This window comes from Eucyclogobius newberryi, unplaced genomic scaffold (assembly GCF_026437365.1).
Source record: "Eucyclogobius newberryi isolate DKJ021-1_F unplaced genomic scaffold, fEucNew1.0.hap1 SCAF_6, whole genome shotgun sequence".
Lineage (NCBI taxonomy): Eukaryota > Metazoa > Chordata > Actinopteri > Gobiiformes > Gobiidae > Eucyclogobius > Eucyclogobius newberryi.
In genome coordinates this window covers 951570-974795 of record NW_027316278.1, presented here as the reverse complement: position 1 = coordinate 974795, position 23226 = coordinate 951570, and the positions used below count along the sequence as shown (strand labels likewise).

The 23226-nt window shown below is 46.9% G+C and overlaps 1 protein-coding gene across 1 annotated transcript in view; it reads right to left on the bottom strand.

The window, feature by feature from the left end:
• Positions 1-23226, bottom strand: part of LOC140347039 (formin-binding protein 1-like) — a 48071-nt gene that overhangs the window by 8365 nt on the left and 16480 nt on the right. Inside the window, exons 8-14 of the mRNA XM_072433355.1 lie at positions 19577-19705; positions 18704-18850; positions 16510-16686; positions 10881-11072; positions 10393-10407; positions 10211-10320; positions 1322-1454 (exon numbers count right to left, since the gene is read on the bottom strand). Of these exons, the coding sequence (XP_072289456.1) occupies positions 1322-1454; positions 10211-10320; positions 10393-10407; positions 10881-11072; positions 16510-16686; positions 18704-18850; positions 19577-19705 (903 nt within the window). The remainder of the gene's footprint in view (positions 1-1321; positions 1455-10210; positions 10321-10392; positions 10408-10880; positions 11073-16509; positions 16687-18703; positions 18851-19576; positions 19706-23226) is intronic.

Sequence of the window (23226 nt, the reverse complement as noted above, 5' to 3'; positions counted from 1 at the left end):
GATGACATAACCATGACATCACCATGACATCATCATGACATCATCATGGCATCATCATGACATCACCTCACCATGACATAACCATGACATCATCATGACATCACCATGACATCATCACCCTGTGAGAGTCGGATCTCTCCTTCACTGGAACTCCTCCAGGTTTCTACGCTTTTTTCCCAAAGAGGTTTTTTTGTAGTTTTTCCTGGCCGAGAAGGAGAGTCTAAGGACAGAGGACCCTGGGACATCGTCCCTCGCCACCACAGACATTGTTGATTCATTTCTCCCTGTGGCCCTCAGAGGCAACTGTTGTTGTGATTTTGGGCCTTACAAAAATAAATTGATTTGATTTGATTTGATCATGACATCACTATGACATCATCATGACATCACCATGAAATCACCATGACATCATCATGACATCACCATGACCATCATGACATCACCATGACATCACCATGACATCATCATGACCATCATGACATCACCATTACATTACCATGACATCACCATGACATCACTGACATCATCATGAAATCACCATGACATCATGATGACATCACCATGACATCATCATGACATCACCATGGCATCATCATGACCATCATGACATCACCATGACATCATCATGACATCACCATGGCATCATCATGACCATCATGACATCACCATGACATCACCATGACATCATCATGACCATCATGACATCACCATGACATCACCATGACATCATCATGACCATCATGAAATCACCATGACATCATCATGACCATCATGACATCACCATGACATCACCATGACATCATCATGACATCACCATGACATCATCATGACCATCATGACATCACCATTACATTACCATGACATCATGATGACATGACCATGACATCATCATGACATGACCATGACATCACCATTACATTACCATGACATCATGACAGCACCATGACATCACAATGACATCATCATGACATGACCATGACATCATCATTACATTACCATGACATCATGACATCACCATGGCATCACCATGACATCATCATGACATCACCATTACATTACCATGACATCATGACATCATGACATCACCATGACATCACAATGACATCATCATGACATCACCATGACATCATCATGACATTACTATGACATCATGACATCACTATGACATCACCATGACATCATCATGACATCATGACATCATCATGGCATCATCATGACATCACCTCACCATGACATCATCATGACATCACTATGACATCACCATGACATCATGATGATGTCATCATGACATAATGATGACATCACCATGACATCACATGACCTGGTTGTTGTGCAGCTCGTCCTCCAGGCGCTGCAGGCTCAGGTGAACCTCCTGCAGTCGAGGCTCCACACTGGCAGGTTCTCCCATGTGAGGACTTCTCTCATACAACTCCCTCATCTTCAGCAGAGCCTCCCTGAAGAGGACACAAGTTAGACCTGGTTTAGTCTGGTTTAGTCCTGGTTTAGTCTGGTTTAGACCTGGTTTAGTCCTGGTTTAGTCTGGTTTAGTCTGGTTTGGTCTGGTTGAGTCTGGTTTAGTCTGGTTTGGTCTGGTTTAGTCTGGTTGAGTCTGGTTTGGTCTGGTTTAGTCTGGTCTGGTTTGGTGTGGTTTAGACTGGTTTGGTATGGTTTGGTCTGGTTTAGTCCTGGTTTGGTCTGGTTGAGTCTGGTTTAGTCTGGTCTGGTTGAGTCTGGTTGGGTCTGGTTGAGTCTGGTTTAGTCTGGTTGAGTCTGGTTGGGTCTGGTTTAGTCTGGTTGAGTCTGGTTTGGTCTGGTCTGGTATGGTTTGGTCTGATTTAGGCTGGTTTGGTATGGTTTGGTCTGGTTTAGTCCTGGTTTGGTCTGGTTGAGTCTGGTTTATTCTGGTTTGGTATGGTTTGGTCTGGTTTAGGCTGGTTTGGTCTGGTTTGGTATCATTTGGTCTGGTTGAGTCTGGTTTAGTCTGGTTTAGTCTGGTTGGGTCTGGTTTGGTCTGGTTTAATCTTGTTTGGTCTGATTTAGTCTGGTTGAGTCTGGTTTGGTATGGTTTGGTCTGGTTTAGTCTGGTTTGGTATGGTTTGGTATGGTTTAGGCTGGTTTGGTCTGGTTTTGTCCTGGTTTGGGCTGGTTTAGTCTGGTAGAGTCTGGTTTAGTCTGGTTTGGTATGGTTTGGTCTGGTTTAGGCTGGTTTGGTCTGGTTTAGTCTGGTTGAGTCTGGTTTGGTCTGGTTTGGTCTGGTTGAGTCTGGTTGAGTCTGGTTGAGTCTGGTTTGGTCTGGTTTAGTCTGGTTTAGTCTGGTTTGGTATGGTTTGGTCTGGTTTAGTCTGGTTGAGTCTGGTTTAGTCTGGTTTGGTATGGTTTAGGCTGGTTTGGTCTGGTTTGGTCTGGTTGAATCTGGTTTAGTCTGGTTTGGTCTGGTTGAGTCTGGTTTAGTCTGGTTTGGTATGGTTCAGTCTGGTTTGGTCTGGTTTAGTCTGGTCTGGTCTGGTTTAGTCTGGTTTGGTCTGGTTTGGTATGGTTTGGTCTGGTTTAGGCTGGTTTGGTCTGGTTTGGTCTGGTTTAGGCTGGTTTGGTCTGGTTTGGTATGGTTTGGTCTGGTTTAGTCCTGGTTTGGTCTGGTTGAGTCTGGTTTAGTCTGGTCTGGTTGAGTCTGGTTTGGTATGGTTTGGTCTGGTTGAGTCTGGTTTAGTCTGGTTTGGTCTGGTTGAGTCTGGTTGGGTCTGGTTTAGTCTGGTTTGGTCTGGTCTGGTATGGTTTGGTCTGATTTAGGCTGGTTTGGTATGGTTTGGTCTGGTTTAGTCCTGGTTTGGTCTGGTTGAGTCTGGTTTATTCTGGTTTGGTATGGTTTGGTCTGGTTTAGGCTGGTTTGGTCTGGTTTGGTATGATTTGGTCTGGTTGAGTCTGGTTTAGTCTGGTTTAGTCTGGTTGGGTCTGGTTTAGTCTGGTTTGGTCTGGTTTAATCTTGTTTGGTCTGATTTAGTCTGGTTGAGTCTGGTTTGGTATGGTTGAGTCTGGTTTAGTCTGGTTTGGTCTGGTTTAGTCTGGTTGAGTCTGGTTTGGTCTGGTTTAGTCTGGTCTGGTTTGGTGTGGTTTAGACTGGTTTGGTATGGTTTGGTCTGGTTTAGTCCTGGTTTGGTCTGGTTGAGTCTGGTTTAGTCTGGTCTGGTTGAGTCTGGTTTGGTCTGGTTGAGTCTGGTTTAGTCTGGTTTGGTCTGGTTGAGTCTGGTTGGGTCTGGTTTAGTCTGGTTGAGTCTGGTTTGGTCTGGTCTGGTATGGTTTGGTCTGATTTAGGCTGGTTTGGTATGGTTTGGTCTGGTTTAGTCCTGGTTTGGTCTGGTTGAGTCTGGTTTATTCTGGTTTGGTATGGTTTGGTCTGGTTTAGGCTGGTTTGGTCTGGTTTGGTATCATTTGGTCTGGTTGAGTCTGGTTTAGTCTGGTTGGGTCTGGTTTGGTCTGGTTTAATCTTGTTTGGTCTGATTTAGTCTGGTTGAGTCTGGTTTGGTATGGTTTGGTCTGGTTTAGTCTGGTTTGGTATGGTTTGGTATGGTTTAGGCTGGTTTGGTCTGGTTTTGTCCTGGTTTGGGCTGGTTTAGTCTGGTAGAGTCTGGTTTAGTCTGGTTTGGTATGGTTTGGTCTGGTTTAGGCTGGTTTGGTCTGGTTTAGTCTGGTTGAGTCTGGTTTGGTCTGGTTTGGTCTGGTTGAGTCTGGTTTAGTCTGGTTGAGTCTGGTTGAGTCTGGTTTGGTCTGGTTTAGTCTGGTTTAGTCTGGTTTGGTCTGGTTTAGTCTGGTTGAGTCTGGTTTAGTCTGGTTTGGTATGGTTTAGGCTGGTTTGGTCTGGTTTGGTCTGGTTGAATCTGGTTTAGTCTGGTTTGGTCTGGTTGAGTCTGGTTTAGTCTGGTTTGGTATGGTTTAGTCTGGTTAGGTCTTGTTTAGTCTGGTCTGGTATGGTTTGGTCTGGTTTAGTCTGGTTTGGTCTGGTTTGGTATGGTTTGGTCTGGTTTAGGCTGGTTTGGTCTGGTTTGGTCTGGTTTAGGCTGGTTTGGTCTGGTTTGGTATGGTTTGGTCTGGTTTAGTCCTGGTTTGGTCTGGTTGAGTCTGGTTTAGTCTGGTCTGGTTGAGTCTGGTTGAGTCTGGTTTGGTATGGTTTGGTCTGGTTAAGTCTGGTTTAGTCTGGTTTGGTCTGGTTGAGTCTGGTTGGGTCTGGTTTAGTCTGGTTTGGTCTGGTCTGGTATGGTTTGGTCTGATTTAGGCTGGTTTGGTATGGTTTGGTCTGGTTTAGTCCTGGTTTGGTCTGGTTGAGTCTGGTTTATTCTGGTTTGGTATGGTTTGGTCTGGTTTAGGCTGGTTTGGTCTGGTTTGGTATGATTTGGTCTGGTTGAGTCTGGTTTAGTCTGGTTTAGTCTGGTTGGGTCTGGTTTAGTCTGGTTTGGTCTGGTTTAATCTTGTTTGGTCTGATTTAGTCTGGTTGAGTCTGGTTTGGTATGGTTTGGTCTGGTTTAGTCTGGTTTAGTCTGGTTGAGTCTGGTTTAGTCTGGTTTGGTATGGTTTGGTATGGTTTGGTCTGGTTTAGTCTGGTTGAGTCTGGTTTGGTCTGGTTTGGCCTGGTTGAGTCTGGTTGAGTCTGGTTTAGTCTGGTTGAGTCTGGTTGAGTCTGGTTTGGTCTGGTTTAGTCTGGTTTAGTCTGGTTTGGTATGGTATGGTTTGGTCTGGTTTAGTCTGGTTGAGTCTGGTTTAGTCTGGTTTGGTATGGATTGGTCTGGTTTAGGCTGGTTTGGTCTGGTTGAATCTGGTTTAGTCTGGTTTGGTCTGGTTTAGTCTGGTCTGGTATGGTTTGGTATGGTTTGGTCTGGTTAAGGCTGGTTTGGTCTGGTTGAGTCTGGTTTGGTCTGGTTTGGTCTGGTTGAGTCTGGTTTAGTCTGGTTGAGTCTGGTTGAGTCTGGTTTGGTCTGGTTTAGTCTGGTTTAGTCTGGTTTGGTCTGGTTTAGTCTGGTTGAGTCTGGTTTAGTCTGGTTTGGTATGGTTTAGGCTGGTTTGGTCTGGTTTGGTCTGGTTGAATCTGGTTTAGTCTGGTTTGGTCTGGTTGAGTCTGGTTTAGTCTGGTTTGGTATGGTTTAGTCTGGTTAGGTCTTGTTTAGTCTGGTCTGGTATGGTTTGGTCTGGTTTAGTCTGGTTTGGTCTGGTTTGGTATGGTTTGGTCTGGTTTAGGCTGGTTTGGTCTGGTTTGGTCTGGTTTAGGCTGGTTTGGTCTGGTTTGGTATGGTTTGGTCTGGTTTAGTCCTGGTTTGGTCTGGTTGAGTCTGGTTTAGTCTGGTCTGGTTGAGTCTGGTTGAGTCTGGTTTGGTATGGTTTGGTCTGGTTAAGTCTGGTTTAGTCTGGTTTGGTCTGGTTGAGTCTGGTTGGGTCTGGTTTAGTCTGGTTTGGTCTGGTCTGGTATGGTTTGGTCTGATTTAGGCTGGTTTGGTATGGTTTGGTCTGGTTTAGTCCTGGTTTGGTCTGGTTGAGTCTGGTTTATTCTGGTTTGGTATGGTTTGGTCTGGTTTAGGCTGGTTTGGTCTGGTTTGGTATGATTTGGTCTGGTTGAGTCTGGTTTAGTCTGGTTTAGTCTGGTTGGGTCTGGTTTAGTCTGGTTTGGTCTGGTTTAATCTTGTTTGGTCTGATTTAGTCTGGTTGAGTCTGGTTTGGTATGGTTTGGTCTGGTTTAGTCTGGTTTAGTCTGGTTTAGTCTGGTTGAGTCTGGTTTAGTCTGGTTTGGTATGGTTTGGTATGGTTTGGTCTGGTTTAGTCTGGTTGAGTCTGGTTTGGTCTGGTTTGGCCTGGTTGAGTCTGGTTGAGTCTGGTTTAGTCTGGTTGAGTCTGGTTGAGTCTGGTTTGGTCTGGTTTAGTCTGGTTTAGTCTGGTTTGGTATGGTATGGTTTGGTCTGGTTTAGTCTGGTTGAGTCTGGTTTAGTCTGGTTTGGTATGGATTGGTCTGGTTTAGGCTGGTTTGGTCTGGTTGAATCTGGTTTAGTCTGGTTTGGTCTGGTTTAGTCTGGTCTGGTATGGTTTGGTATGGTTTGGTCTGGTTAAGGCTGGTTTGGTCTGGTTTGGTATGGTTTAGTCTAGTTTGGTATGGTTTGGTCTGGTTTAGTCTGGTTTGGTCTGGTTTGGTCTGGTCTGGTTTAGTCCTGGTTTGGTCTGGTTTAGTCTGGTTGAGTCTGGTTTAGTCTGGTTTGGTCTGGTTTAGGCTGGTTTGGTATGGTTTGGTCTGGTTTAGTCTGGTTTGGTCTGGTTTGGTCTGGTTGAGTCTGGTTGAGTCTGGTTTAGTCCTGGTTTGGTCTGGTTGAGTCTGGTTTAGTCTGGTCTGGTTGAGTCTGGTTTGGTATGGTTTGGTCTGGTTGAGTCTGGTTTAGTCTGGTTTGGTCTGGTTGAGTCTGGTTGGGTCTGGTTTAGTCTGGTTTGGTCTGGTCTGGTATGGTTTGGTCTGATTTAGGCTGGTTTGGTATGGTTTGGTCTGGTTTAGTCCTGGTTTGGTCTGGTTGAGTCTGGTTTATTCTGGTTTGGTATGGTTTGGTCTGGTTTAGGCTGGTTTGGTCTGGTTTGGTATGATTTGGTCTGGTTGAGTCTGGTTTAGTCTGGTTTAGTCTGGTTGGGTCTGGTTTAGTCTGGTTTGGTCTGGTTTAATCTTGTTTGGTCTGATTTAGTCTGGTTGAGTCTGGTTTGGTATGGTTGAGTCTGGTTTAGTCTGGTTTGGTCTGGTTTAGTCTGGTTGAGTCTGGTTTGGTCTGGTTTAGTCTGGTCTGGTTTGGTGTGGTTTAGACTGGTTTGGTATGGTTTGGTCTGGTTTAGTCCTGGTTTGGTCTGGTTGAGTCTGGTTTAGTCTGGTCTGGTTGAGTCTGGTTTGGTCTGGTTGAGTCTGGTTTGGTCTGGTTGAGTCTGGTTGGGTCTGGTTTAGTCTGGTTGAGTCTGGTTTGGTCTGGTCTGGTATGGTTTGGTCTGATTTAGGCTGGTTTGGTATGGTTTGGTCTGGTTTAGTCCTGGTTTGGTCTGGTTGAGTCTGGTTTATTCTGGTTTGGTATGGTTTGGTCTGGTTTAGGCTGGTTTGGTCTGGTTTGGTATCATTTGGTCTGGTTGAGTCTGGTTTAGTCTGGTTGGGTCTGGTTTGGTCTGGTTTAATCTTGTTTGGTCTGATTTAGTCTGGTTGAGTCTGGTTTGGTATGGTTTGGTCTGGTTTAGTCTGGTTTGGTATGGTTTGGTATGGTTTAGGCTGGTTTGGTCTGGTTTTGTCCTGGTTTGGGCTGGTTTAGTCTGGTAGAGTCTGGTTTAGTCTGGTTTGGTATGGTTTGGTCTGGTTTAGGCTGGTTTGGTCTGGTTTAGTCTGGTTGAGTCTGGTTTGGTCTGGTTTGGTCTGGTTGAGTCTGGTTTAGTCTGGTTGAGTCTGGTTGAGTCTGGTTTGGTCTGGTTTAGTCTGGTTTAGTCTGGTTTGGTCTGGTTTAGTCTGGTTGAGTCTGGTTTAGTCTGGTTTGGTATGGTTTAGGCTGGTTTGGTCTGGTTTGGTCTGGTTGAATCTGGTTTAGTCTGGTTTGGTCTGGTTGAGTCTGGTTTAGTCTGGTTTGGTATGGTTTAGTCTGGTTTGGTCTGGTTTAATCTTGTTTGGTCTGATTTAGTCTGGTTGAGTCTGGTTTGGTATGGTTTGGTCTGGTTTAGTCTGGTTTAGTCTGGTTGAGTCTGGTTTAGTCTGGTTTGGTATGGTTTGGTATGGTTTGGTCTGGTTTAGTCTGGTTGAGTCTGGTTTGGCCTGGTTGAGTCTGGTTGAGTCTGGTTTAGTCTGGTTGAGTCTGGTTGAGTCTGGTTTGGTCTGGTTTAGTCTGGTTTAGTCTGGTTTGGTATGGTATGGTTTGGTCTGGTTTAGTCTGGTTGAGTCTGGTTTAGTCTGGTTTGGTATGGATTGGTCTGGTTTAGGCTGGTTTGGTCTGGTTGAATCTGGTTTAGTCTGGTTTGGTCTGGTTTAGTCTGGTCTGGTATGGTTTGGTATGGTTTGGTCTGGTTAAGGCTGGTTTGGTCTGGTTTGGTATGGTTTAGTCTAGTTTGGTATGGTTTAGTCTGGTTTGGTCTGGTTTGGTCTGGTCTGGTTTAGTCCTGGTTTGGTCTGGTTTAGTCTGGTTGAGTCTGGTTTGGTCTGGTTTGGCCTGGTTGAGTCTGGTTGAGTCTGGTTTAGTCTGGTTGAGTCTGGTTGAGTCTGGTTTGGTCTGGTTTAGTCTGGTTGAGTCTGGTTTGGTCTGGTTTGGCCTGGTTGAGTCTGGTTGAGTCTGGTTTAGTCTGGTTGAGTCTGGTTGAGTCTGGTTTGGTCTGGTTTAGTCTGGTTTAGTCTGGTTTGGTATGGTATGGTTTGGTCTGGTTTAGTCTGGTTGAGTCTGGTTTAGTCTGGTTTGGTATGGATTGGTCTGGTTTAGGCTGGTTTGGTCTGGTTGAATCTGGTTTAGTCTGGTTTGGTCTGGTTTAGTCTGGTCTGGTATGGTTTGGTATGGTTTGGTCTGGTTAAGGCTGGTTTGGTCTGGTTGAGTCTGGTTTGGTCTGGTTTGGTCTGGTTGAGTCTGGTTTAGTCTGGTTGAGTCTGGTTGAGTCTGGTTTGGTCTGGTTTAGTCTGGTTTAGTCTGGTTTGGTCTGGTTTAGTCTGGTTTAGTCTGGTTTGGTATGGTTTAGGCTGGTTTGGTCTGGTTTGGTCTGGTTGAATCTGGTTTAGTCTGGTTTGGTCTGGTTGAGTCTGGTTTAGTCTGGTTTGGTATGGTTTAGTCTGGTTAGGTCTTGTTTAGTCTGGTCTGGTATGGTTTGGTCTGGTTTAGTCTGGTTTGGTCTGGTTTGGTATGGTTTGGTCTGGTTTAGGCTGGTTTGGTCTGGTTTGGTCTGGTTTAGGCTGGTTTGGTCTGGTTTGGTATGGTTTGGTCTGGTTTAGTCCTGGTTTGGTCTGGTTGAGTCTGGTTTAGTCTGGTCTGGTTGAGTCTGGTTGAGTCTGGTTTGGTATGGTTTGGTCTGGTTAAGTCTGGTTTAGTCTGGTTTGGTCTGGTTGAGTCTGGTTGGGTCTGGTTTAGTCTGGTTTGGTCTGGTCTAGTATGGTTTGGTCTGATTTAGGCTGGTTTGGTATGGTTTGGTCTGGTTTAGTCCTGGTTTGGTCTGGTTGAGTCTGGTTTATTCTGGTTTGGTATGGTTTGGTCTGGTTTAGGCTGGTTTGGTCTGGTTTGGTATGATTTGGTCTGGTTGAGTCTGGTTTAGTCTGGTTTAGTCTGGTTGGGTCTGGTTTAGTCTGGTTTGGTCTGGTTTAATCTTGTTTGGTCTAATTTAGTCTGGTTGAGTCTGGTTTGGTATGGTTTGGTCTGGTTTAGTCTGGTTTAGTCTGGTTGAGTCTGGTTTAGTCTGGTTTGGTATGGTTTGGTATGGTTTGGTCTGGTTTAGTCTGGTTGAGTCTGGTTTGGTCTGGTTTGGCCTGGTTGAGTCTGGTTGAGTCTGGTTTAGTCTGGTTGAGTCTGGTTGAGTCTGGTTTGGTCTGGTTTAGTCTGGTTTGGTATGGTATGGTTTGGTCTGGTTTAGTCTGGTTGAGTCTGGTTTAGTCTGGTTTGGTATGGATTGGTCTGGTTTAGGCTGGTTTGGTCTGGTTGAATCTGGTTTAGTCTGGTTTGGTCTGGTTTAGTCTGGTCTGGTATGGTTTGGTATGGTTTGGTCTGGTTAAGGCTGGTTTGGTCTGGTTTGGTATGGTTTAGTCTAGTTTGGTATGGTTTGGTCTGGTTTAGTCTGGTTTGGTCTGGTTTGGTCTGGTCTGGTTTAGTCCTGGTTTGGTCTGGTTTAGTCTGGTTGAGTCTGGTTTAGTCTGGTTTGGTCTGGTTTAGGCTGGTTTGGTATGGTTTGGTCTGGTTTAGTCTGGTTTGGTCTGGTTTGGTCTGGTTGAGTCTGGTTTGGTCTGGTTTAGTCTGGTTTAGTCTGGTTGAGTCTGGTTTAGTCTGGTTTAGTCTGGTTGAGTCTGGTTTAGTCTGGTTTAGTCTGATTTGGTCTGGTTTGGTTGAGTCTGGTTTAGTCTGGTTTAGTCTGGTTTGGTCTGGTTGAGTCTGGTTTGGTCTGGTTTAGTCTGGTTTGTTCTGGTTGAGTCTGGTTGAGTCTGGTTTGGTCTGGTTTAGTCTGATTTAGTCTGGTTTGGTCTGGTTGAGTCTGGTTGAGTCTGGTTGACCTCTGCTCCTTCTCTCTCTGGATCTCGTGGCTGATGGAGGACAGTCGGCTCTGCAGCTTCTTGCGGCGCTGCTCAGGCGGCAGGTGGCTGCAGTCGGCTGGACTTGAACTCTGAGGAAAACATTTGATTCAAATTGAGATTTAAAAAAAAGAAAAGAAAAAAGAAAAGACTTAAAAACTCACCAGTTTGAGCGAAAGCTGCGGCAGAAGAAGAGACGATTAAAGAGACGCAGAGAACCACAGTCACCACTAATGCTGAGGGCCGCTCAGACCACCCGGGGGCCTCAGACCGCCCGGGGCCGCTCAGACCGCCCGGGGGCCTCAGACCGCCCAGACCGCCCGGGGCCGCTCAGACCGCCCGGGGGCCTCAGACCGCCCAGACCGCCCGGGCCGCTCAGACCGCCCGGGGCCGCTCAGACCGCCCGGGGCCGCTCAGACCGCTTATGTTAGCTTGTTAGCCTGTTAGCTCATTAGCCTGTTAACTTGTTAGCTCATTAGCCTGTTAGCTCATTAGCCTGTTAACTTGTTAGCCTTTTAACTTGTTAGCCTGTTAGCTCATTAGCCTGTTAGCTCATTAGCCTGTTAACTTGTTAACTTGTTAACTTGTTAGCTTGTTAGCTTGTTAACTTGTTAACTTGTTAGCTTGTTAGCCTGTTAGCTTGTTAGCTCACCCCTCTCTTGATGCTGCGCAGACACTGCTTCCTGGTCCTGGAGCCTGAGGACATGAGGTCGTTGAGCCGTGCTGTGATTGGCTCTCTGGAGGCAGTGGGCGGGGACTGAGGGCTGGAAGCCACGCCTCCCGGAGAGGGAGAGGTGGGTGGAGGAGGAGGAGGTTGCCGTGGTGATGACAGCAGAGTCAACAGCTGTAAAACAAAAACACAAATAAACTATAGAATATAAAGCCTCATCATCAGCTCGATCACCTGCAGGAGATGATTGGTCTGGACAGTGACCGTTCTGACCAATTAGTGCACGAGCTGGACGAGAGCGGCGTGCTAACGTGTAGCTAAAGCTAACTGCTTAAAACACGTTCTAGTAATAACACGATCATGACACACATGTCATTACACATATGTCATTACACATATGTCATTACACACATGTAATTACACTTAGGTCATTACACATATGTCATGACACATGTCATGACACACGCGCCTTGTTAGACAGCATTGGTTTCACTCAGAATGTAAATAAACCGACTCACACTCACAAGAACACTCTGGATCTTGTCCTAACGTATGGAACAGAGATTAGTGACCTCATTGTCCTCCCTCAAAACTCTATATTGTCAGATCATTTCATAATTACCTTTCAGTTTATTCTTAAAGATCATCCAGTCCCACAGAATAAAGTTATAATGAAAAGGACAATATCTGAAAAATCTATCTCAAAATTCAAAGAAATAATAGAGCCAATATTCAGTGACATGTCATGTGATCATGTCATGTGATCGTGTCATGTGATCACGTCATGTGATCGTGTCATGTGATCGTGTCATGTGATCGTGTCATGTGATCATGTCATGTGCTCATGTCATGTGCTCATGTCATGTGATCGTGTCATGTGATCGTGTCATGTGATCGTGTCATGTGATCATGTCATGTGATCGCGTCATGTGATCGCGTCATGTGATCGTGTCATGTGATCGTGTCATGTGATCATGTCATGTGCTCATGTCATGTGATCGTGTCATGTGATCATGTCATGTGATCATGTCATGTGATCATGTCATGTGATCATGTCATGTGATCATGTCATGTGATCGTGTCATGTGATCATGTCATGTGATCATGTCATGTGATCATGTCATGTGATCGTGTCATGTGATCGTGTCATGTGATCATGTCATGTGATCGCGTCATGTGATCATGTCATGTGATCATGTCATGTGATCGTGTCATGTGATCATGTCATGTGCTCATGTCATGTGATCGTGTCATGTGATCGTGTCATGTGATCGTGTCATGTGATCATGTCATGTGCTCATGTCATGTGATCATGTCATGTGATCATGTCATGTGATCATGTCATGTGATCATGTCATGTGATCATGTCATGTGATCGTGTCATGTGATCATGTCATGTGATCATGTCATGTGATCATGTCATGTGATCACGTCATGTGATCATGTCATGTGATCGTGTCATGTGATCATGTCATGTGATCGTGTCATGTGATCATGTCATGTGATCATGTCATGTGATCATGTCATGTGATCATGTCATGTGATCATGTCATGTGATCGTGTCATGTGATCCTGCTGAGAACAGTTTTAGTCCCAGTTTAAGTGATCAATGTGTCGACTTGACCATGAATTCTCTGAAGTCTGCTCTCGATGCTGCAGCTCTGTTAAAACAGAAGGTCATTAGGTCAAAGCGCCTCCTCCTGGTACAACCAAGAACTGCGTTCACATAAACAAAGTTAGAAAGTTAGAGGGATTATTTTGTCGCTCTCTCACAGAAGAATCCCTAAAAGCAGGAAAAGTTGCTCCTGTCCTGTCAGCAGCTCTGTGTGAGGCCAGAACCAGATATTATTCACATCTAATAGAAGTCAACAAAAGTAACACTACATTTCTTTTCAGCGCTGTAGCTAGGCTAACAAACTGTCACAGCAGTAGAGCCCTCACTCCCAGCTACACTTAGCTCTGATGATTTCCTCCTATTTTTTAACAATAAAATAAAAACAATCAGAGATAAATTAGATGAAATTACCCCCGCTATTAGCCCTGAACTAGCCCAAGCTGTAAATCTAACGTCCCATATAAATCCAGCTGTAAACTTAGAAAGGTTCACATCTGTTGATCAAGAGAGATAACTTCAGCCCTTATGTCCTCTAAAAGCTCCACTTGTGTCCTAGACCCCATTCCAAGCTCCTCAAAGACATTCTCCCCCTAATTATAGACCCTATTCTGAATATAATAAATACTTCTGTAGAAAGTGCTTATGTTCCACGTCCTTCAAACATGACGTCATTAAACCTCTTCTGAAAAAGCCTCATCTAGATCCCGACCTATTGATAAACTACAGACCTATTTATAATCTTCCCTTCGTCTCTAAAATCCTTGAAAAAGTTGTAGAAAAACAGCTTTGTCGCCACCTGCAGCAGGGTCCAGAGCCCACCACAGCAGGGTTCAGAGCCCACCACAGCAGGGTTCAGAGCCCACCACAGCAGGGTTCAGAGCCCACCACAGCAGGGTTCAGAGCCCACCACAGCAGGGTTCAGAGCCCACCACAGCAGGGTTCAGAGCCCACCACAGCAGGGTTCAGAGCCCACCACAGCAGGGTTCAGAGCCCACCACAGCAGGGTTCAGAGCCCACTACAGCAGGGTTCAGAGCCCACCACAGCAGGGTTCAGAGCCCACCACAGCAGGGTTCAGAGCCCACCACAGCAGGGTTCAGAGCCCACCACAGCACTGAAACTGCACTAGTTAAAGTCACAAATGATTTGTTATTAGCCGCTGATGATGGACTGGTCTCAGTCCTGGTTCTGTTGGACCTCAGCGTTTGACCATCGACCACAACATTCTACTGCAGAGGTTAGAATGTGATGTAGGTGTTGGAGGCCCCGCCCTCAGAGGCCCCGCCCTCAGAGGCCCCGCCCTCAGCTGGTTTAAATCCTATTTATCTGATAGGTTCCAATTTGTTAATGTAAACCAGAGCTCCTCACCTGCTCTAAAGTAATTTACAGTGTGCCACAGGGATCAGTACTCGGTCCAATTCTGTTTACTCTTTATATGCTGCCATTAGGTCACATGATCAGGTCATATGACATTAACTTCCACTGCTCTGCAGACGACACTCAGCTGTATTTATCAATGAAACCTGATCAGAGCGATCAAGTAGACAGACTTAGTACTTGTGTGAAGGAGATAAAAACCTGGATGACACTAAACTACCTGCTTCTTAACCCTGAAAAAACCGAGGTCATTGAGCTTGGTCCTAAACACCTACGAGACTCTCTATCTGAGCAGATAGTCACACTGGACAATGTCAGTGTAGCCTCCAGTTCTACTGTAAGAAACCTCAGAGTCTTATTTGACCAGGAGCTCTCATTTAAAGCTCATATAAATCAAGCTTGTAAAACAGCCTATTTCCATTTGCGCAACAAGAGCCAAAATCAGAAGAATCCTGCCTAAAAGTGATGCCGAAAAACTTATCCATGCATTTGTAACGACTAGATTAGACTACTGTAACTCCTGCTCACAGCGTGTCCTAAAAGCTCCATAAAAAGCTTTCAACTGGTTCAAAATGCAGCAGCAAGATTACTAACATGAACAAAAAGAAGAGAGCACATTACGCCAGTGCTGAAGTCTCTTCACTGGCTCCCCGTCGAGTCTAGAATCAAATTTAAAATTCTACTCTTGACCTACAAAGCCATAAATGACATGGCCCCATCCTACCTCAAAGATGCTATAGAACCATATCATCCAATCAGAGCTCTTCGCTCTCAGAATGCCGGCCTTCTGGTGGTGCCAAGAGTCTCTAAAAGTACTGTAGGAGGTAGAGCGTTTAGCTCCCAAGCTCCTGTGTTATGGAATCAGCTCCCGACCCATGTTAAATATGCTGACACAGTCTCTTCATTTAAGTCCAGGCTTAAAACGTTCCTCTTCGAAATCGCTTATGGTCAGACTAGTTAGGAACAGAAACATAAACCCACAGCTTCAGCTACGCTGCCCTAGGAGTAACTATGCTGGGGGAAGTATGACAGCTTGAGCACTATCCTCTTCTTCTTCTGACTACTTATGCTATCAAACAATATTTATTTTTTGATTCCACTTGCAAACTGTTCACCGCCTTCTTTTCTTTCTCTCACTCCTGAGGACCTGTGGACCCAGATGTCCCTCTCCTGGTGAAGTGGTCCCTGCCCTGTGTGGACGGTCCCTCATCTGCCTGAAGAGTGGCTCCAGCTCCAGTCTCCCTCGTGTCCGTCTGTCCGTCTGTGAGAGTCGGATCTCTCCTTCACTGGAACTCCTCCAGGTTTCTACGCTTTTTTCCCAAAGAGGTTTTTTTTGTAGTTTTTCCTGGCCGAGAAGGAGAGTCTAAGGACAGAGGACCTGGGACATCGTCCCTCGCCACCACAGACATTGTTGATTCATTTCTCCCTGTGGCCCTCAGAGGCAACTGTTGTTGTGATTTTGGGCCTTACAAAAATAAATTGATTTGATTTGACATGTCATTACACTTATGTCATTACACATATGTCATTACACTTATGTCGTTACACATATGTCATTACACTTATGTCATTACACTTATGTCATTACACATATGTCATTACAGTTATGTCATGACACTTATGTCATTACACATATGTCATGACACATATGTCATGACACATATGTCATTACACATATGTCATTACACATATGTCATGACACATATGTCATTACACATATGTCATTACACATATGTCATTACACTTATGTCATTACACATATGTCATTACAGTTATGTCATGACACTTATGTCATTACACATATGTCATGACACATATGTCATGACACATATGTCATTACACATATGTCATGACACATATGTCATTACACATATGTCATTACACATATGTCATTACAGTTATGTCATGACACTTATGTCATGACACTTATGTCATTACACATATGTCATGACACACATGTCATTACACATATGTCATTACACATATGTCATTACACTTATGTCATGACACATATGTCATTACACTTATGTCATTACACATATGTCATTACACATATGTAATTACACTTATGTCATTACACATATGTCATTACACATATGTCATTACACTTATGTCATTGCACTTATGTCATTACACATATGTCATGACACTTATGTCATTACACTTATGACATTACACATATGTCATTACACTTATGTCATTACACATATGTCATTACACATATGTCATTACACTTACGTCATTACACATATGTCATGACACTTATGTCATTACACTTATGACATTACACATATGTCATTACACATATGTCATTACACTTATGTCATTACACATATGTCATTACATTTATGTCATTACACATATGTCATTACACTTATGTCATTACACATATGTCATTACACATATGTCATTACACTTACGTCATTACACATATGTCATGACACTTATGTCATTACACTTATGACATTACACATATGTCATTACACATATGTCATTACACTTATGTCATTACACATATGTCATTACATTTATGTCATTACACATATGTCATTACACGTATATCATTACACTTATGTCATTACACTTATGTCATTACACGTATGTCATGTGTGAGTGAATACCTTGTTCTTTCGGATGAAGGGCCACAGCTTCCTGCTTGGTCTCCGCCCCTCCCCGCGGTTGTCAAGGTAACTGGACTCAGACACACTGCGCCTCATGGTGGCGCTGTAGTCCTCAAACTCCACGTCTCCAGGAGGATCAAAACCAGACTTATAGACCTCCACCACCTCCCGAGTGTCCTGAGGAGACACCAGCTTTAAAGTCCTGCTCCTGGTCCTGGCCCTGGTCCTGGTCCTGGTCTCAGTCCTGGTCCTGGTCCTGGCCCTGGTCCTGGTCTCAGTCCTGGCCCTGGTCCTGGTCCTGTTCCTGGTCTCAGTCCTGGTCCTGGTCTCAGTCCTGGCCCTGGTCCTGGTCTCAGTCCTGGTCCTGGTCTCAGTCCTGGTTCTGGTCCTGGTCTCAGTCCTGGTACTGGTCTCAGTCCTGGTCCTGGTCCTGGTCTCAGTCCTGGTCCTGTTCCTGGTCTCAGTCCTGGTCCTGGTCTCAGTCCTGGCCCTGGTCCTGGTCTCAGTCCTGGTCCTGGTCTCAGTCCTGGTTCTGGTCCTGGTCTCAGTCCTGGTACTGGTCTCAGTCCTGGTCCTGGTCCTGGTCTCAGTCCTGGTCCTGGTCTCAGTCCTGGTCCTGGTCTCAGTCCTGTTCCTGGTCTCAGTCCTGGTCCTGGTCCTGGTCTCAGTCCTGGTCCTGGTCTCAGTCCTGGTCCTGGTCCTGGTCTCAGTCCTGTTCCTGGTCTCAGTCCTGGTCCTGGTCCTGGTCCTGGTCCTGGTCCTGGTCTCAGTCCTGGTCCAGGTCCTGGTCTCAGTCCTGGTCCTGGTCTCAGTCCTGGTCTTGGTCTCAGTCCTGGTCCAGGTCCTGGTCTCAGTCCTGGTCCTGGTCTCAGTCCTGGTTCTGGTCCTGGTCTCAGTCCTGGTCCTGGTCTCAGTCCTGGTCTTGGTCTCAGTCCTGGTCCTGGTCTCAGTCCTGGTCCTGGTCCTGGTCTCAGTCCTGGTCCTGGTCTCAGTCCTGGTCTTGGTCTCAGTCCTGGTCCTGGTCTCAGTCCTGGTCTTGGTCTCAGTCCTGGTCCTGGTCTCAGTCCTGGTTCTGGTCCTGGTCTCAGTCCTGGTCTTGGTCTCAGTCCTGGTCCTGGTCTCAGTCCTGGTCCTGGTCCTGGTCTCAGTCCTGGTCCAGGTCCTGGTCTCAGTCCTGGTCCTGGTCTCAGTCCTGGTCTTGGTCTCAGTCCTGGTCCTGGTCTCAGTCCTGGTCTTGGTCTCAGTCCTGGTCCTGGTCTCAGTCCTGGTTCTGGTCCTGGTCTCAGTCCTGGTCTTGGTCTCAGTCCTGGTCCTGGTCTCAGTCCTGGTCCTGGTCTCAGTCCTGGTTCTGGTCCTGGTCTCAGTCCTGGTCCTGGTCTCAGTCCTGGTCCTGGTCCTGGTCCTGGTCCTGGTCTCAGTCCTGGTCCTGGTCTCAATCCTGGTCCTGGTCTCAGACCTGGTCCTGGTCCTGGTCTCAGTCCTGGTCCTGGTCTAAGTCCTGGTCCTGGTCTCAGTCCTGTTCCTGGTCTCAGTCCTGGTCCTGGTCCTGGTCCTGGTCCTGGTCTCAGTCCTGGTCCTGGTCCTGGTCTCAGTCCTGTTCCTGGTCTCAGTCCTGGTCCTGGTCTCAGTCCTGGTCCAGGTCCTGGTCTCAGTCCTGGTCCTGGTCTCAGTCCTGGTCTTGGTCTCAGTCCTGGTCCTGGTCTCAGTCCTGGTCCTGGTCTAAGTCCTGGTCTTGGTCTCAGTCCTGGTCCTGGTCTCAGTCCTGGTCTTGGTCTCAGTCCTGGTCCTGGTCTCAGTCCTGGTTCTGGTCCTGGTCTCAGTCCTGGTCCTGGTCTCAGTCCTGGTCCTGGTCTCAGTCCTGGTTCTGGTCCTGGTCTCAGTCCTGGTCCTGGTCTCAGTCCAGGTCCTGGTCTCAGACCTGGTCCTGGTCTCAGTCCTGGTCCTGGTCCTGGTCTCAGTCCTGGTCCTGGTCCTGGTCTCAGTCCTGTTCCTGGTCTCAGTCCTGGTCCTGGTCCTGGTCTCAGTCCTGGTCCAGGTCCTGATCTCAGTCCTGGTCTTGGTCTCAGTCCTGGTCCTGGTCTCAGTCCTGGTCTCAGTCCTGGTCCTGGTCTCAGTCCTGGTCCTGGTCTCAGTCCTGGTCCTGGTCTCAGTCCTGGTTCTGGTCCTGGTCTCAGTCCTGGTCCTGGTCTCAGACCTGGCCTGGCTGGACTCTGGCTGCCGCTTCTAGAAGACCCTCGACACATCTGGAGGTCTGAGGCAGGATCTTCCTCTCGGCCTCTGCACAGCTCCTCATGGTTTCTGACACTCGCTCGATCCTTCTCTCCTCCATGTCCTGGATCCTCTGCAGAACACACAGATGCCCTTCCGTCCTCCACATGACACTGTAGAGACTGTGTCAGATGCCCCGCCCGCTGTGTCAGATGCCCCTTCCCCTGGGTCAGATGCCCCGCCCCCTGTGTCAGATGCCCCGCCCCCTGTGTCAGATGCCCCGCCCGCTGTGTCAGATGCCCCTTCCCCTGGGTCAGATGCCCCGCCCGCTGTGTCAGATGCCCCGCCCCCTGTGTCAGATGCCCCGCCCGCTGTGTCAGATGCCCCTTCCCCTGGGTCAGATGCCCCGCCCCCTGTGTCAGATGCCCCGCCCCCTGTGTCAGATGCCCCTCCCCCTGTGTCAGATGCCCCGCCCCCTGTGTCAGATGCCCCGCCCCCTGTGTCAGATGCCCCGCCCCCTGTGTCAGATGCCCCTCCCCCTGTGTCAGATGCCCCGCCCGCTGTGTCAGATGCCCCGCCCCCTGTGTCAGATGCCCCGCCCGCTGTGTCAGATGCCCCTTCCCCTGGGTCAGATGCCCCGCCCCCTGTGTCAGATGCCCCGCCCCCTGTGTCAGATGCCCCGCCCCCTGTGTCAGATGCCCCGCCCGCTGTGTCAGATGCCCCTCCCCCTGTGTCAGATGCCCCGCCCCCTGTGTCAGATGCCCCTCCCCCTGTGTCAGATGCCCCGCCCCCTGTGTCAGATGCCCCGCCCCCTGTGTCAGATGCCCCGCCCCCTGTGTCAGATGCCCCGCCCCTGTACCTGGTAGATGACGGGCACTAGAGTCCTGTAGTGCTGGTGCTGGTCCTGGTTAAACTGGTTCAGACTCGTCTCATAGTCTTTCCGAGATTCTTCAGCATTTAATTGTTTCTGTTGCGCGTTCTGACGGACCTGGATAGAGTCAGGGTTTAGTCCTGGTTTAGACCTGGTTTAGACCTGGTTTAGTCCTGGTTTAGTCCTGGTTTAGTCCTGGTTTAGTCCTGGTTTAGACCTGGTTTAGACCTGGTTTAGTCCTGGTTTAGTCCTGGTTTAGTCCTGGTTTAGTCCTGGTTTAGACCTGGTTAAGTCCTGGTTTAGTCCTGGTTTAGTCCTGGTTTAGACCTGGTTTAGTCCTGGTTTAGTCCAGGTTAAGTCCTGGTTTAGTCCTGGTTTAGTCCAGGTTAAGTCCTGGTTTAGTCCTGGTTTAGTCCTGGTTTAGTCCAGGTTAAGTCCTGGTTTAGTCCTGGTTTAGTCCAGGTTAAGTCCTGGTTTAGTCCTGGTTTAGACCTGGTTTAGTCCTGGTTTAGTCCTGGTTTATACTTGGTTTAGTCCTGGTTTAGTCCTGGTTTAGTCCAGGTTTAGTCCAGGTTAAGTCCTGGTTTAGTCCTGGTTTAGTCCTGGTTTAGTCCTGGTTTAGTCCAGGCTTAGTCCTGGTTTAGTCCAGATTTAGTCCTGGTTAAGTCCTGGTTTAGACCTGGTTTAGTCCTGGTTTAGTCCTGGTGTAGACCTGGTTTAGTCCTGGTTTAGACCTGGTTTAGTCCTGGTTTAGTCCTGGTTAAGTCCTGGTTTAGTCCTGGTTTAGTCCTGGTTAAGTCCTGGTTTAGACCTGGTTTAGTCCTGGTTTAGACCTGGTTTAGACCTGGTTTAGTCCTGGTTTAGTCCTGGTTAAGTCCTGGTTTAGTCCTGGTTTAGTCCAGGTTAAGTCCTGGTTTAGTCCTGGTTTAGTCGTGGTTTAGACCTGGTTTAGACCTGATTTAGTCCTGATTTAGTCCTGGTTTAGTCCTGGTTTAGTCCAGGTTAAGTCCTGGTTTAGTCCTGGTTTAGTCCTGGTTTAGTCCTGGTTTAGACCAGGTTAAGTCTTGGTTAAGTCCTGGTTTAGTCCTGGTTTAGTCCAGGTTAAGTCTTGGTTAAGTCCTGGTTTAGTCCAGGTTAAGTCCTGGTTTAGTCCTGGTTTAGTCCTGGTTTAGTCCTGGTTTAGTCCAGGTTTAGTCCAGGTTAAGTCCTGGTTTAGTCCTGGTTTAGTCCTGGTTTAGTCCTGGTTTAGTCCAGGCTTAGTCCTGGTTAAGTCCTGGTTTAGTCCTGGTTTAGTCCTGGTTAAGTCCTGGTTTAGACCTGGTTTAGTCCTGGTTTAGACCTGGTTTAGACCTGGTTTAGTCCTGGTTTAGTCCTGGTTAAGTCCTGGTTTAGTCCTGGTTTAGTCCAGGTTAAGTCCTGGTTTAGTCCTGGTTTAGTCGTGGTTTAGACCTGGTTTAGACCTGATTTAGTCCTGATTTAGTCCTGGTTTAGACCTGGTTTAGTCCTGGTTTATAGCTGGTTTAGTCCTGGTTTAGTCCTGGTTTAGTCCTGGTTTAGTCCTGGTTTAGAGCTGGTTTAGTCCTGGTTTAGTCCTGGTTTAGTCCTGGTTTAGACCTGGTTTAGTCCTGGTTTAGAGCTGGTTTAGTCCTGGTTTAGACCTGGTTTAGTCCTGGTTTATTCCTGGTTTAGACCTGGTTTAGTCCTGGTTTAGTCCAGGTTAAGTCCTGGTTTAGTCCTGGTTTAGTCCTGGTTTAGTCCTGGTTTAGTCCTGGTTTAGTCCAGGTTAAGTCTTGGTTTAGTCCTGGTTTAGTCCTGGTTTAGTCCTGGTTTATACCTGGTTTAGTCCTGGTTTAGTTCTGGTTTAGTTCTGGTTTAGTCCAGGTTTAGTCCAGGTTAAGTCCTGGTTTAGTCCTGGTTTAGTCCTGGTTTAGTCCTGGTTTAGTCCAGGTTAAGTCCTGGTTTAGTCCTGGTTTAGACCTGGTTTAGACCTGGTTTAGTCCTGGTTTAGTCCTGGTTTAGTCCTGGTTTAGTCCAGGTTAAGTCCTGGTTTAGTCCTGGTTTAGACCTGGTTTAGACCTGGTTTAGTCCTGGTTTAGTCCTGGTTTAGTCCAGGTTAAGTCCTGGTTTAGTCCTGGTTAAGTCCTGGTTTAGTCCTGGTTTAGTTCAGGTTAAGTCCTGGTTTAGTCCTGGTTTAGTCCTGGTTTAGTCCTGGTTTAGTCCTGGTTTAGACCTGGTTTGTCCTGGTTTAGTCCTGGTTTAGTCCAGGTTAAGTCCTGGTTTAGTCCTGGTTTAGTCCAGGTTAAGTCCTGGTTTAGTCCTGGTTTAGTCCTGGTTTAGACCTGGTTTAGTCCTGGTTTAGTCCTGGTTTAGTCCTGGTTTAGTCCTGGTTTAGTCCTGGTTTAGTCCAGGTTAAGTCCTGGTTTAGTCCTGGTTTAGTCCAGGTTAAGTCCTGGTTTAGTCCTGGTTTAGTCCTGGTTTAGTCCTGGTTTAGACCTGGTTTAGTCCTGGTTTAGTCCAGGTTAAGTCCTGGTTTAGTCCTGGTTTAGTCCTGGTTTAGTCCTGGTTTAGACCTGGTTTAGTCCTGGTTTAGTCCAGGTTAAGTCCTGGTTTAGTCCTGGTTAAGTCCTGGTTTAGTCCTGGTTTAGTCCTGGTTTAGACCTGGTTTAGTCCTGGTTTAGTCCTGGTTTAGTCCAGGTTAAGTCCTGGTTTAGTCCTGGTTTAGTCCAGGTTAAGTCCTGGTTTAGTCCTGGTTTAGTCCTGGTTTAGTCCTGGTTTAGACCTGGTTTAGTCCTGGTTTAGTCCAGGTTAAGTCCTGGTTTAGTCCTGGTTTAGACCTGGTTTAGTCCTGGTTAAGTCCTGGTTTAGTCCTGGTTTAGTCCTGGTTAAGTCCTGGTTTAGTCCTGGTTTAGTCCAGGTTAAGTCCTGGTTTAGACCTGATTTAGTCCTGATTTAGTCCTGGTTTAGTCCTGGTTTAGTCCAGGTTAAGTCCTGGTTTAGTCCTGGTTTAGTCCTGGTTTAGTCCTGGTTTAGTCCAGGTTAAGTCTTGGTTTAGTCCTGGTTTAGTCCTGGTTTAGTCCAGGTTAAGTCTTGGTTAAGTCCTGGTTTAGTCCAGGTTAAGTCCTGGTTTAGTCCTGGTTTAGTCCTGGTTTAGTCCTGGTTTAGTCCAGGTTTAGTCCAGGTTAAGTCCTGGTTTAGTCCTGGTTTAGTCCTGGTTTAGACCTGGTTTAGTCCTGGTTTAGTCCTGGTTTAGTCCAGGTTAAGTCCTGGTTTAGTCCTGGTTTAGTCCAGGTTAAGTCCTGGTTTAGTCCTGGTTTAGTCCTGGTTTAGTCCTGGTTTAGTCCAGGTTAAGTCCTGGTTTAGTCCTGGTTTAGTCCTGGTTTAGACCTGGTTTAGTCCTGGTTTAGTCCTGGTTTAGTCCAGGTTAAGTCCTGGTTTAGTCCTGGTTTAGTCCAGGTTAAGTCCTGGTTTAGTCCTGGTTTAGTCCTGGTTTAGTCCTGGTTTAGACCTGGTTTAGTCCTGGTTTAGTCCAGGTTAAGTCCTGGTTTAGTCCTGGTTTAGACCTGGTTTAGTCCTGGTTAAGTCCTGGTTTAGTCCTGGTTTAGTCCTGGTTAAGTCCTGGTTTAGTCCTGGTTTAGTCC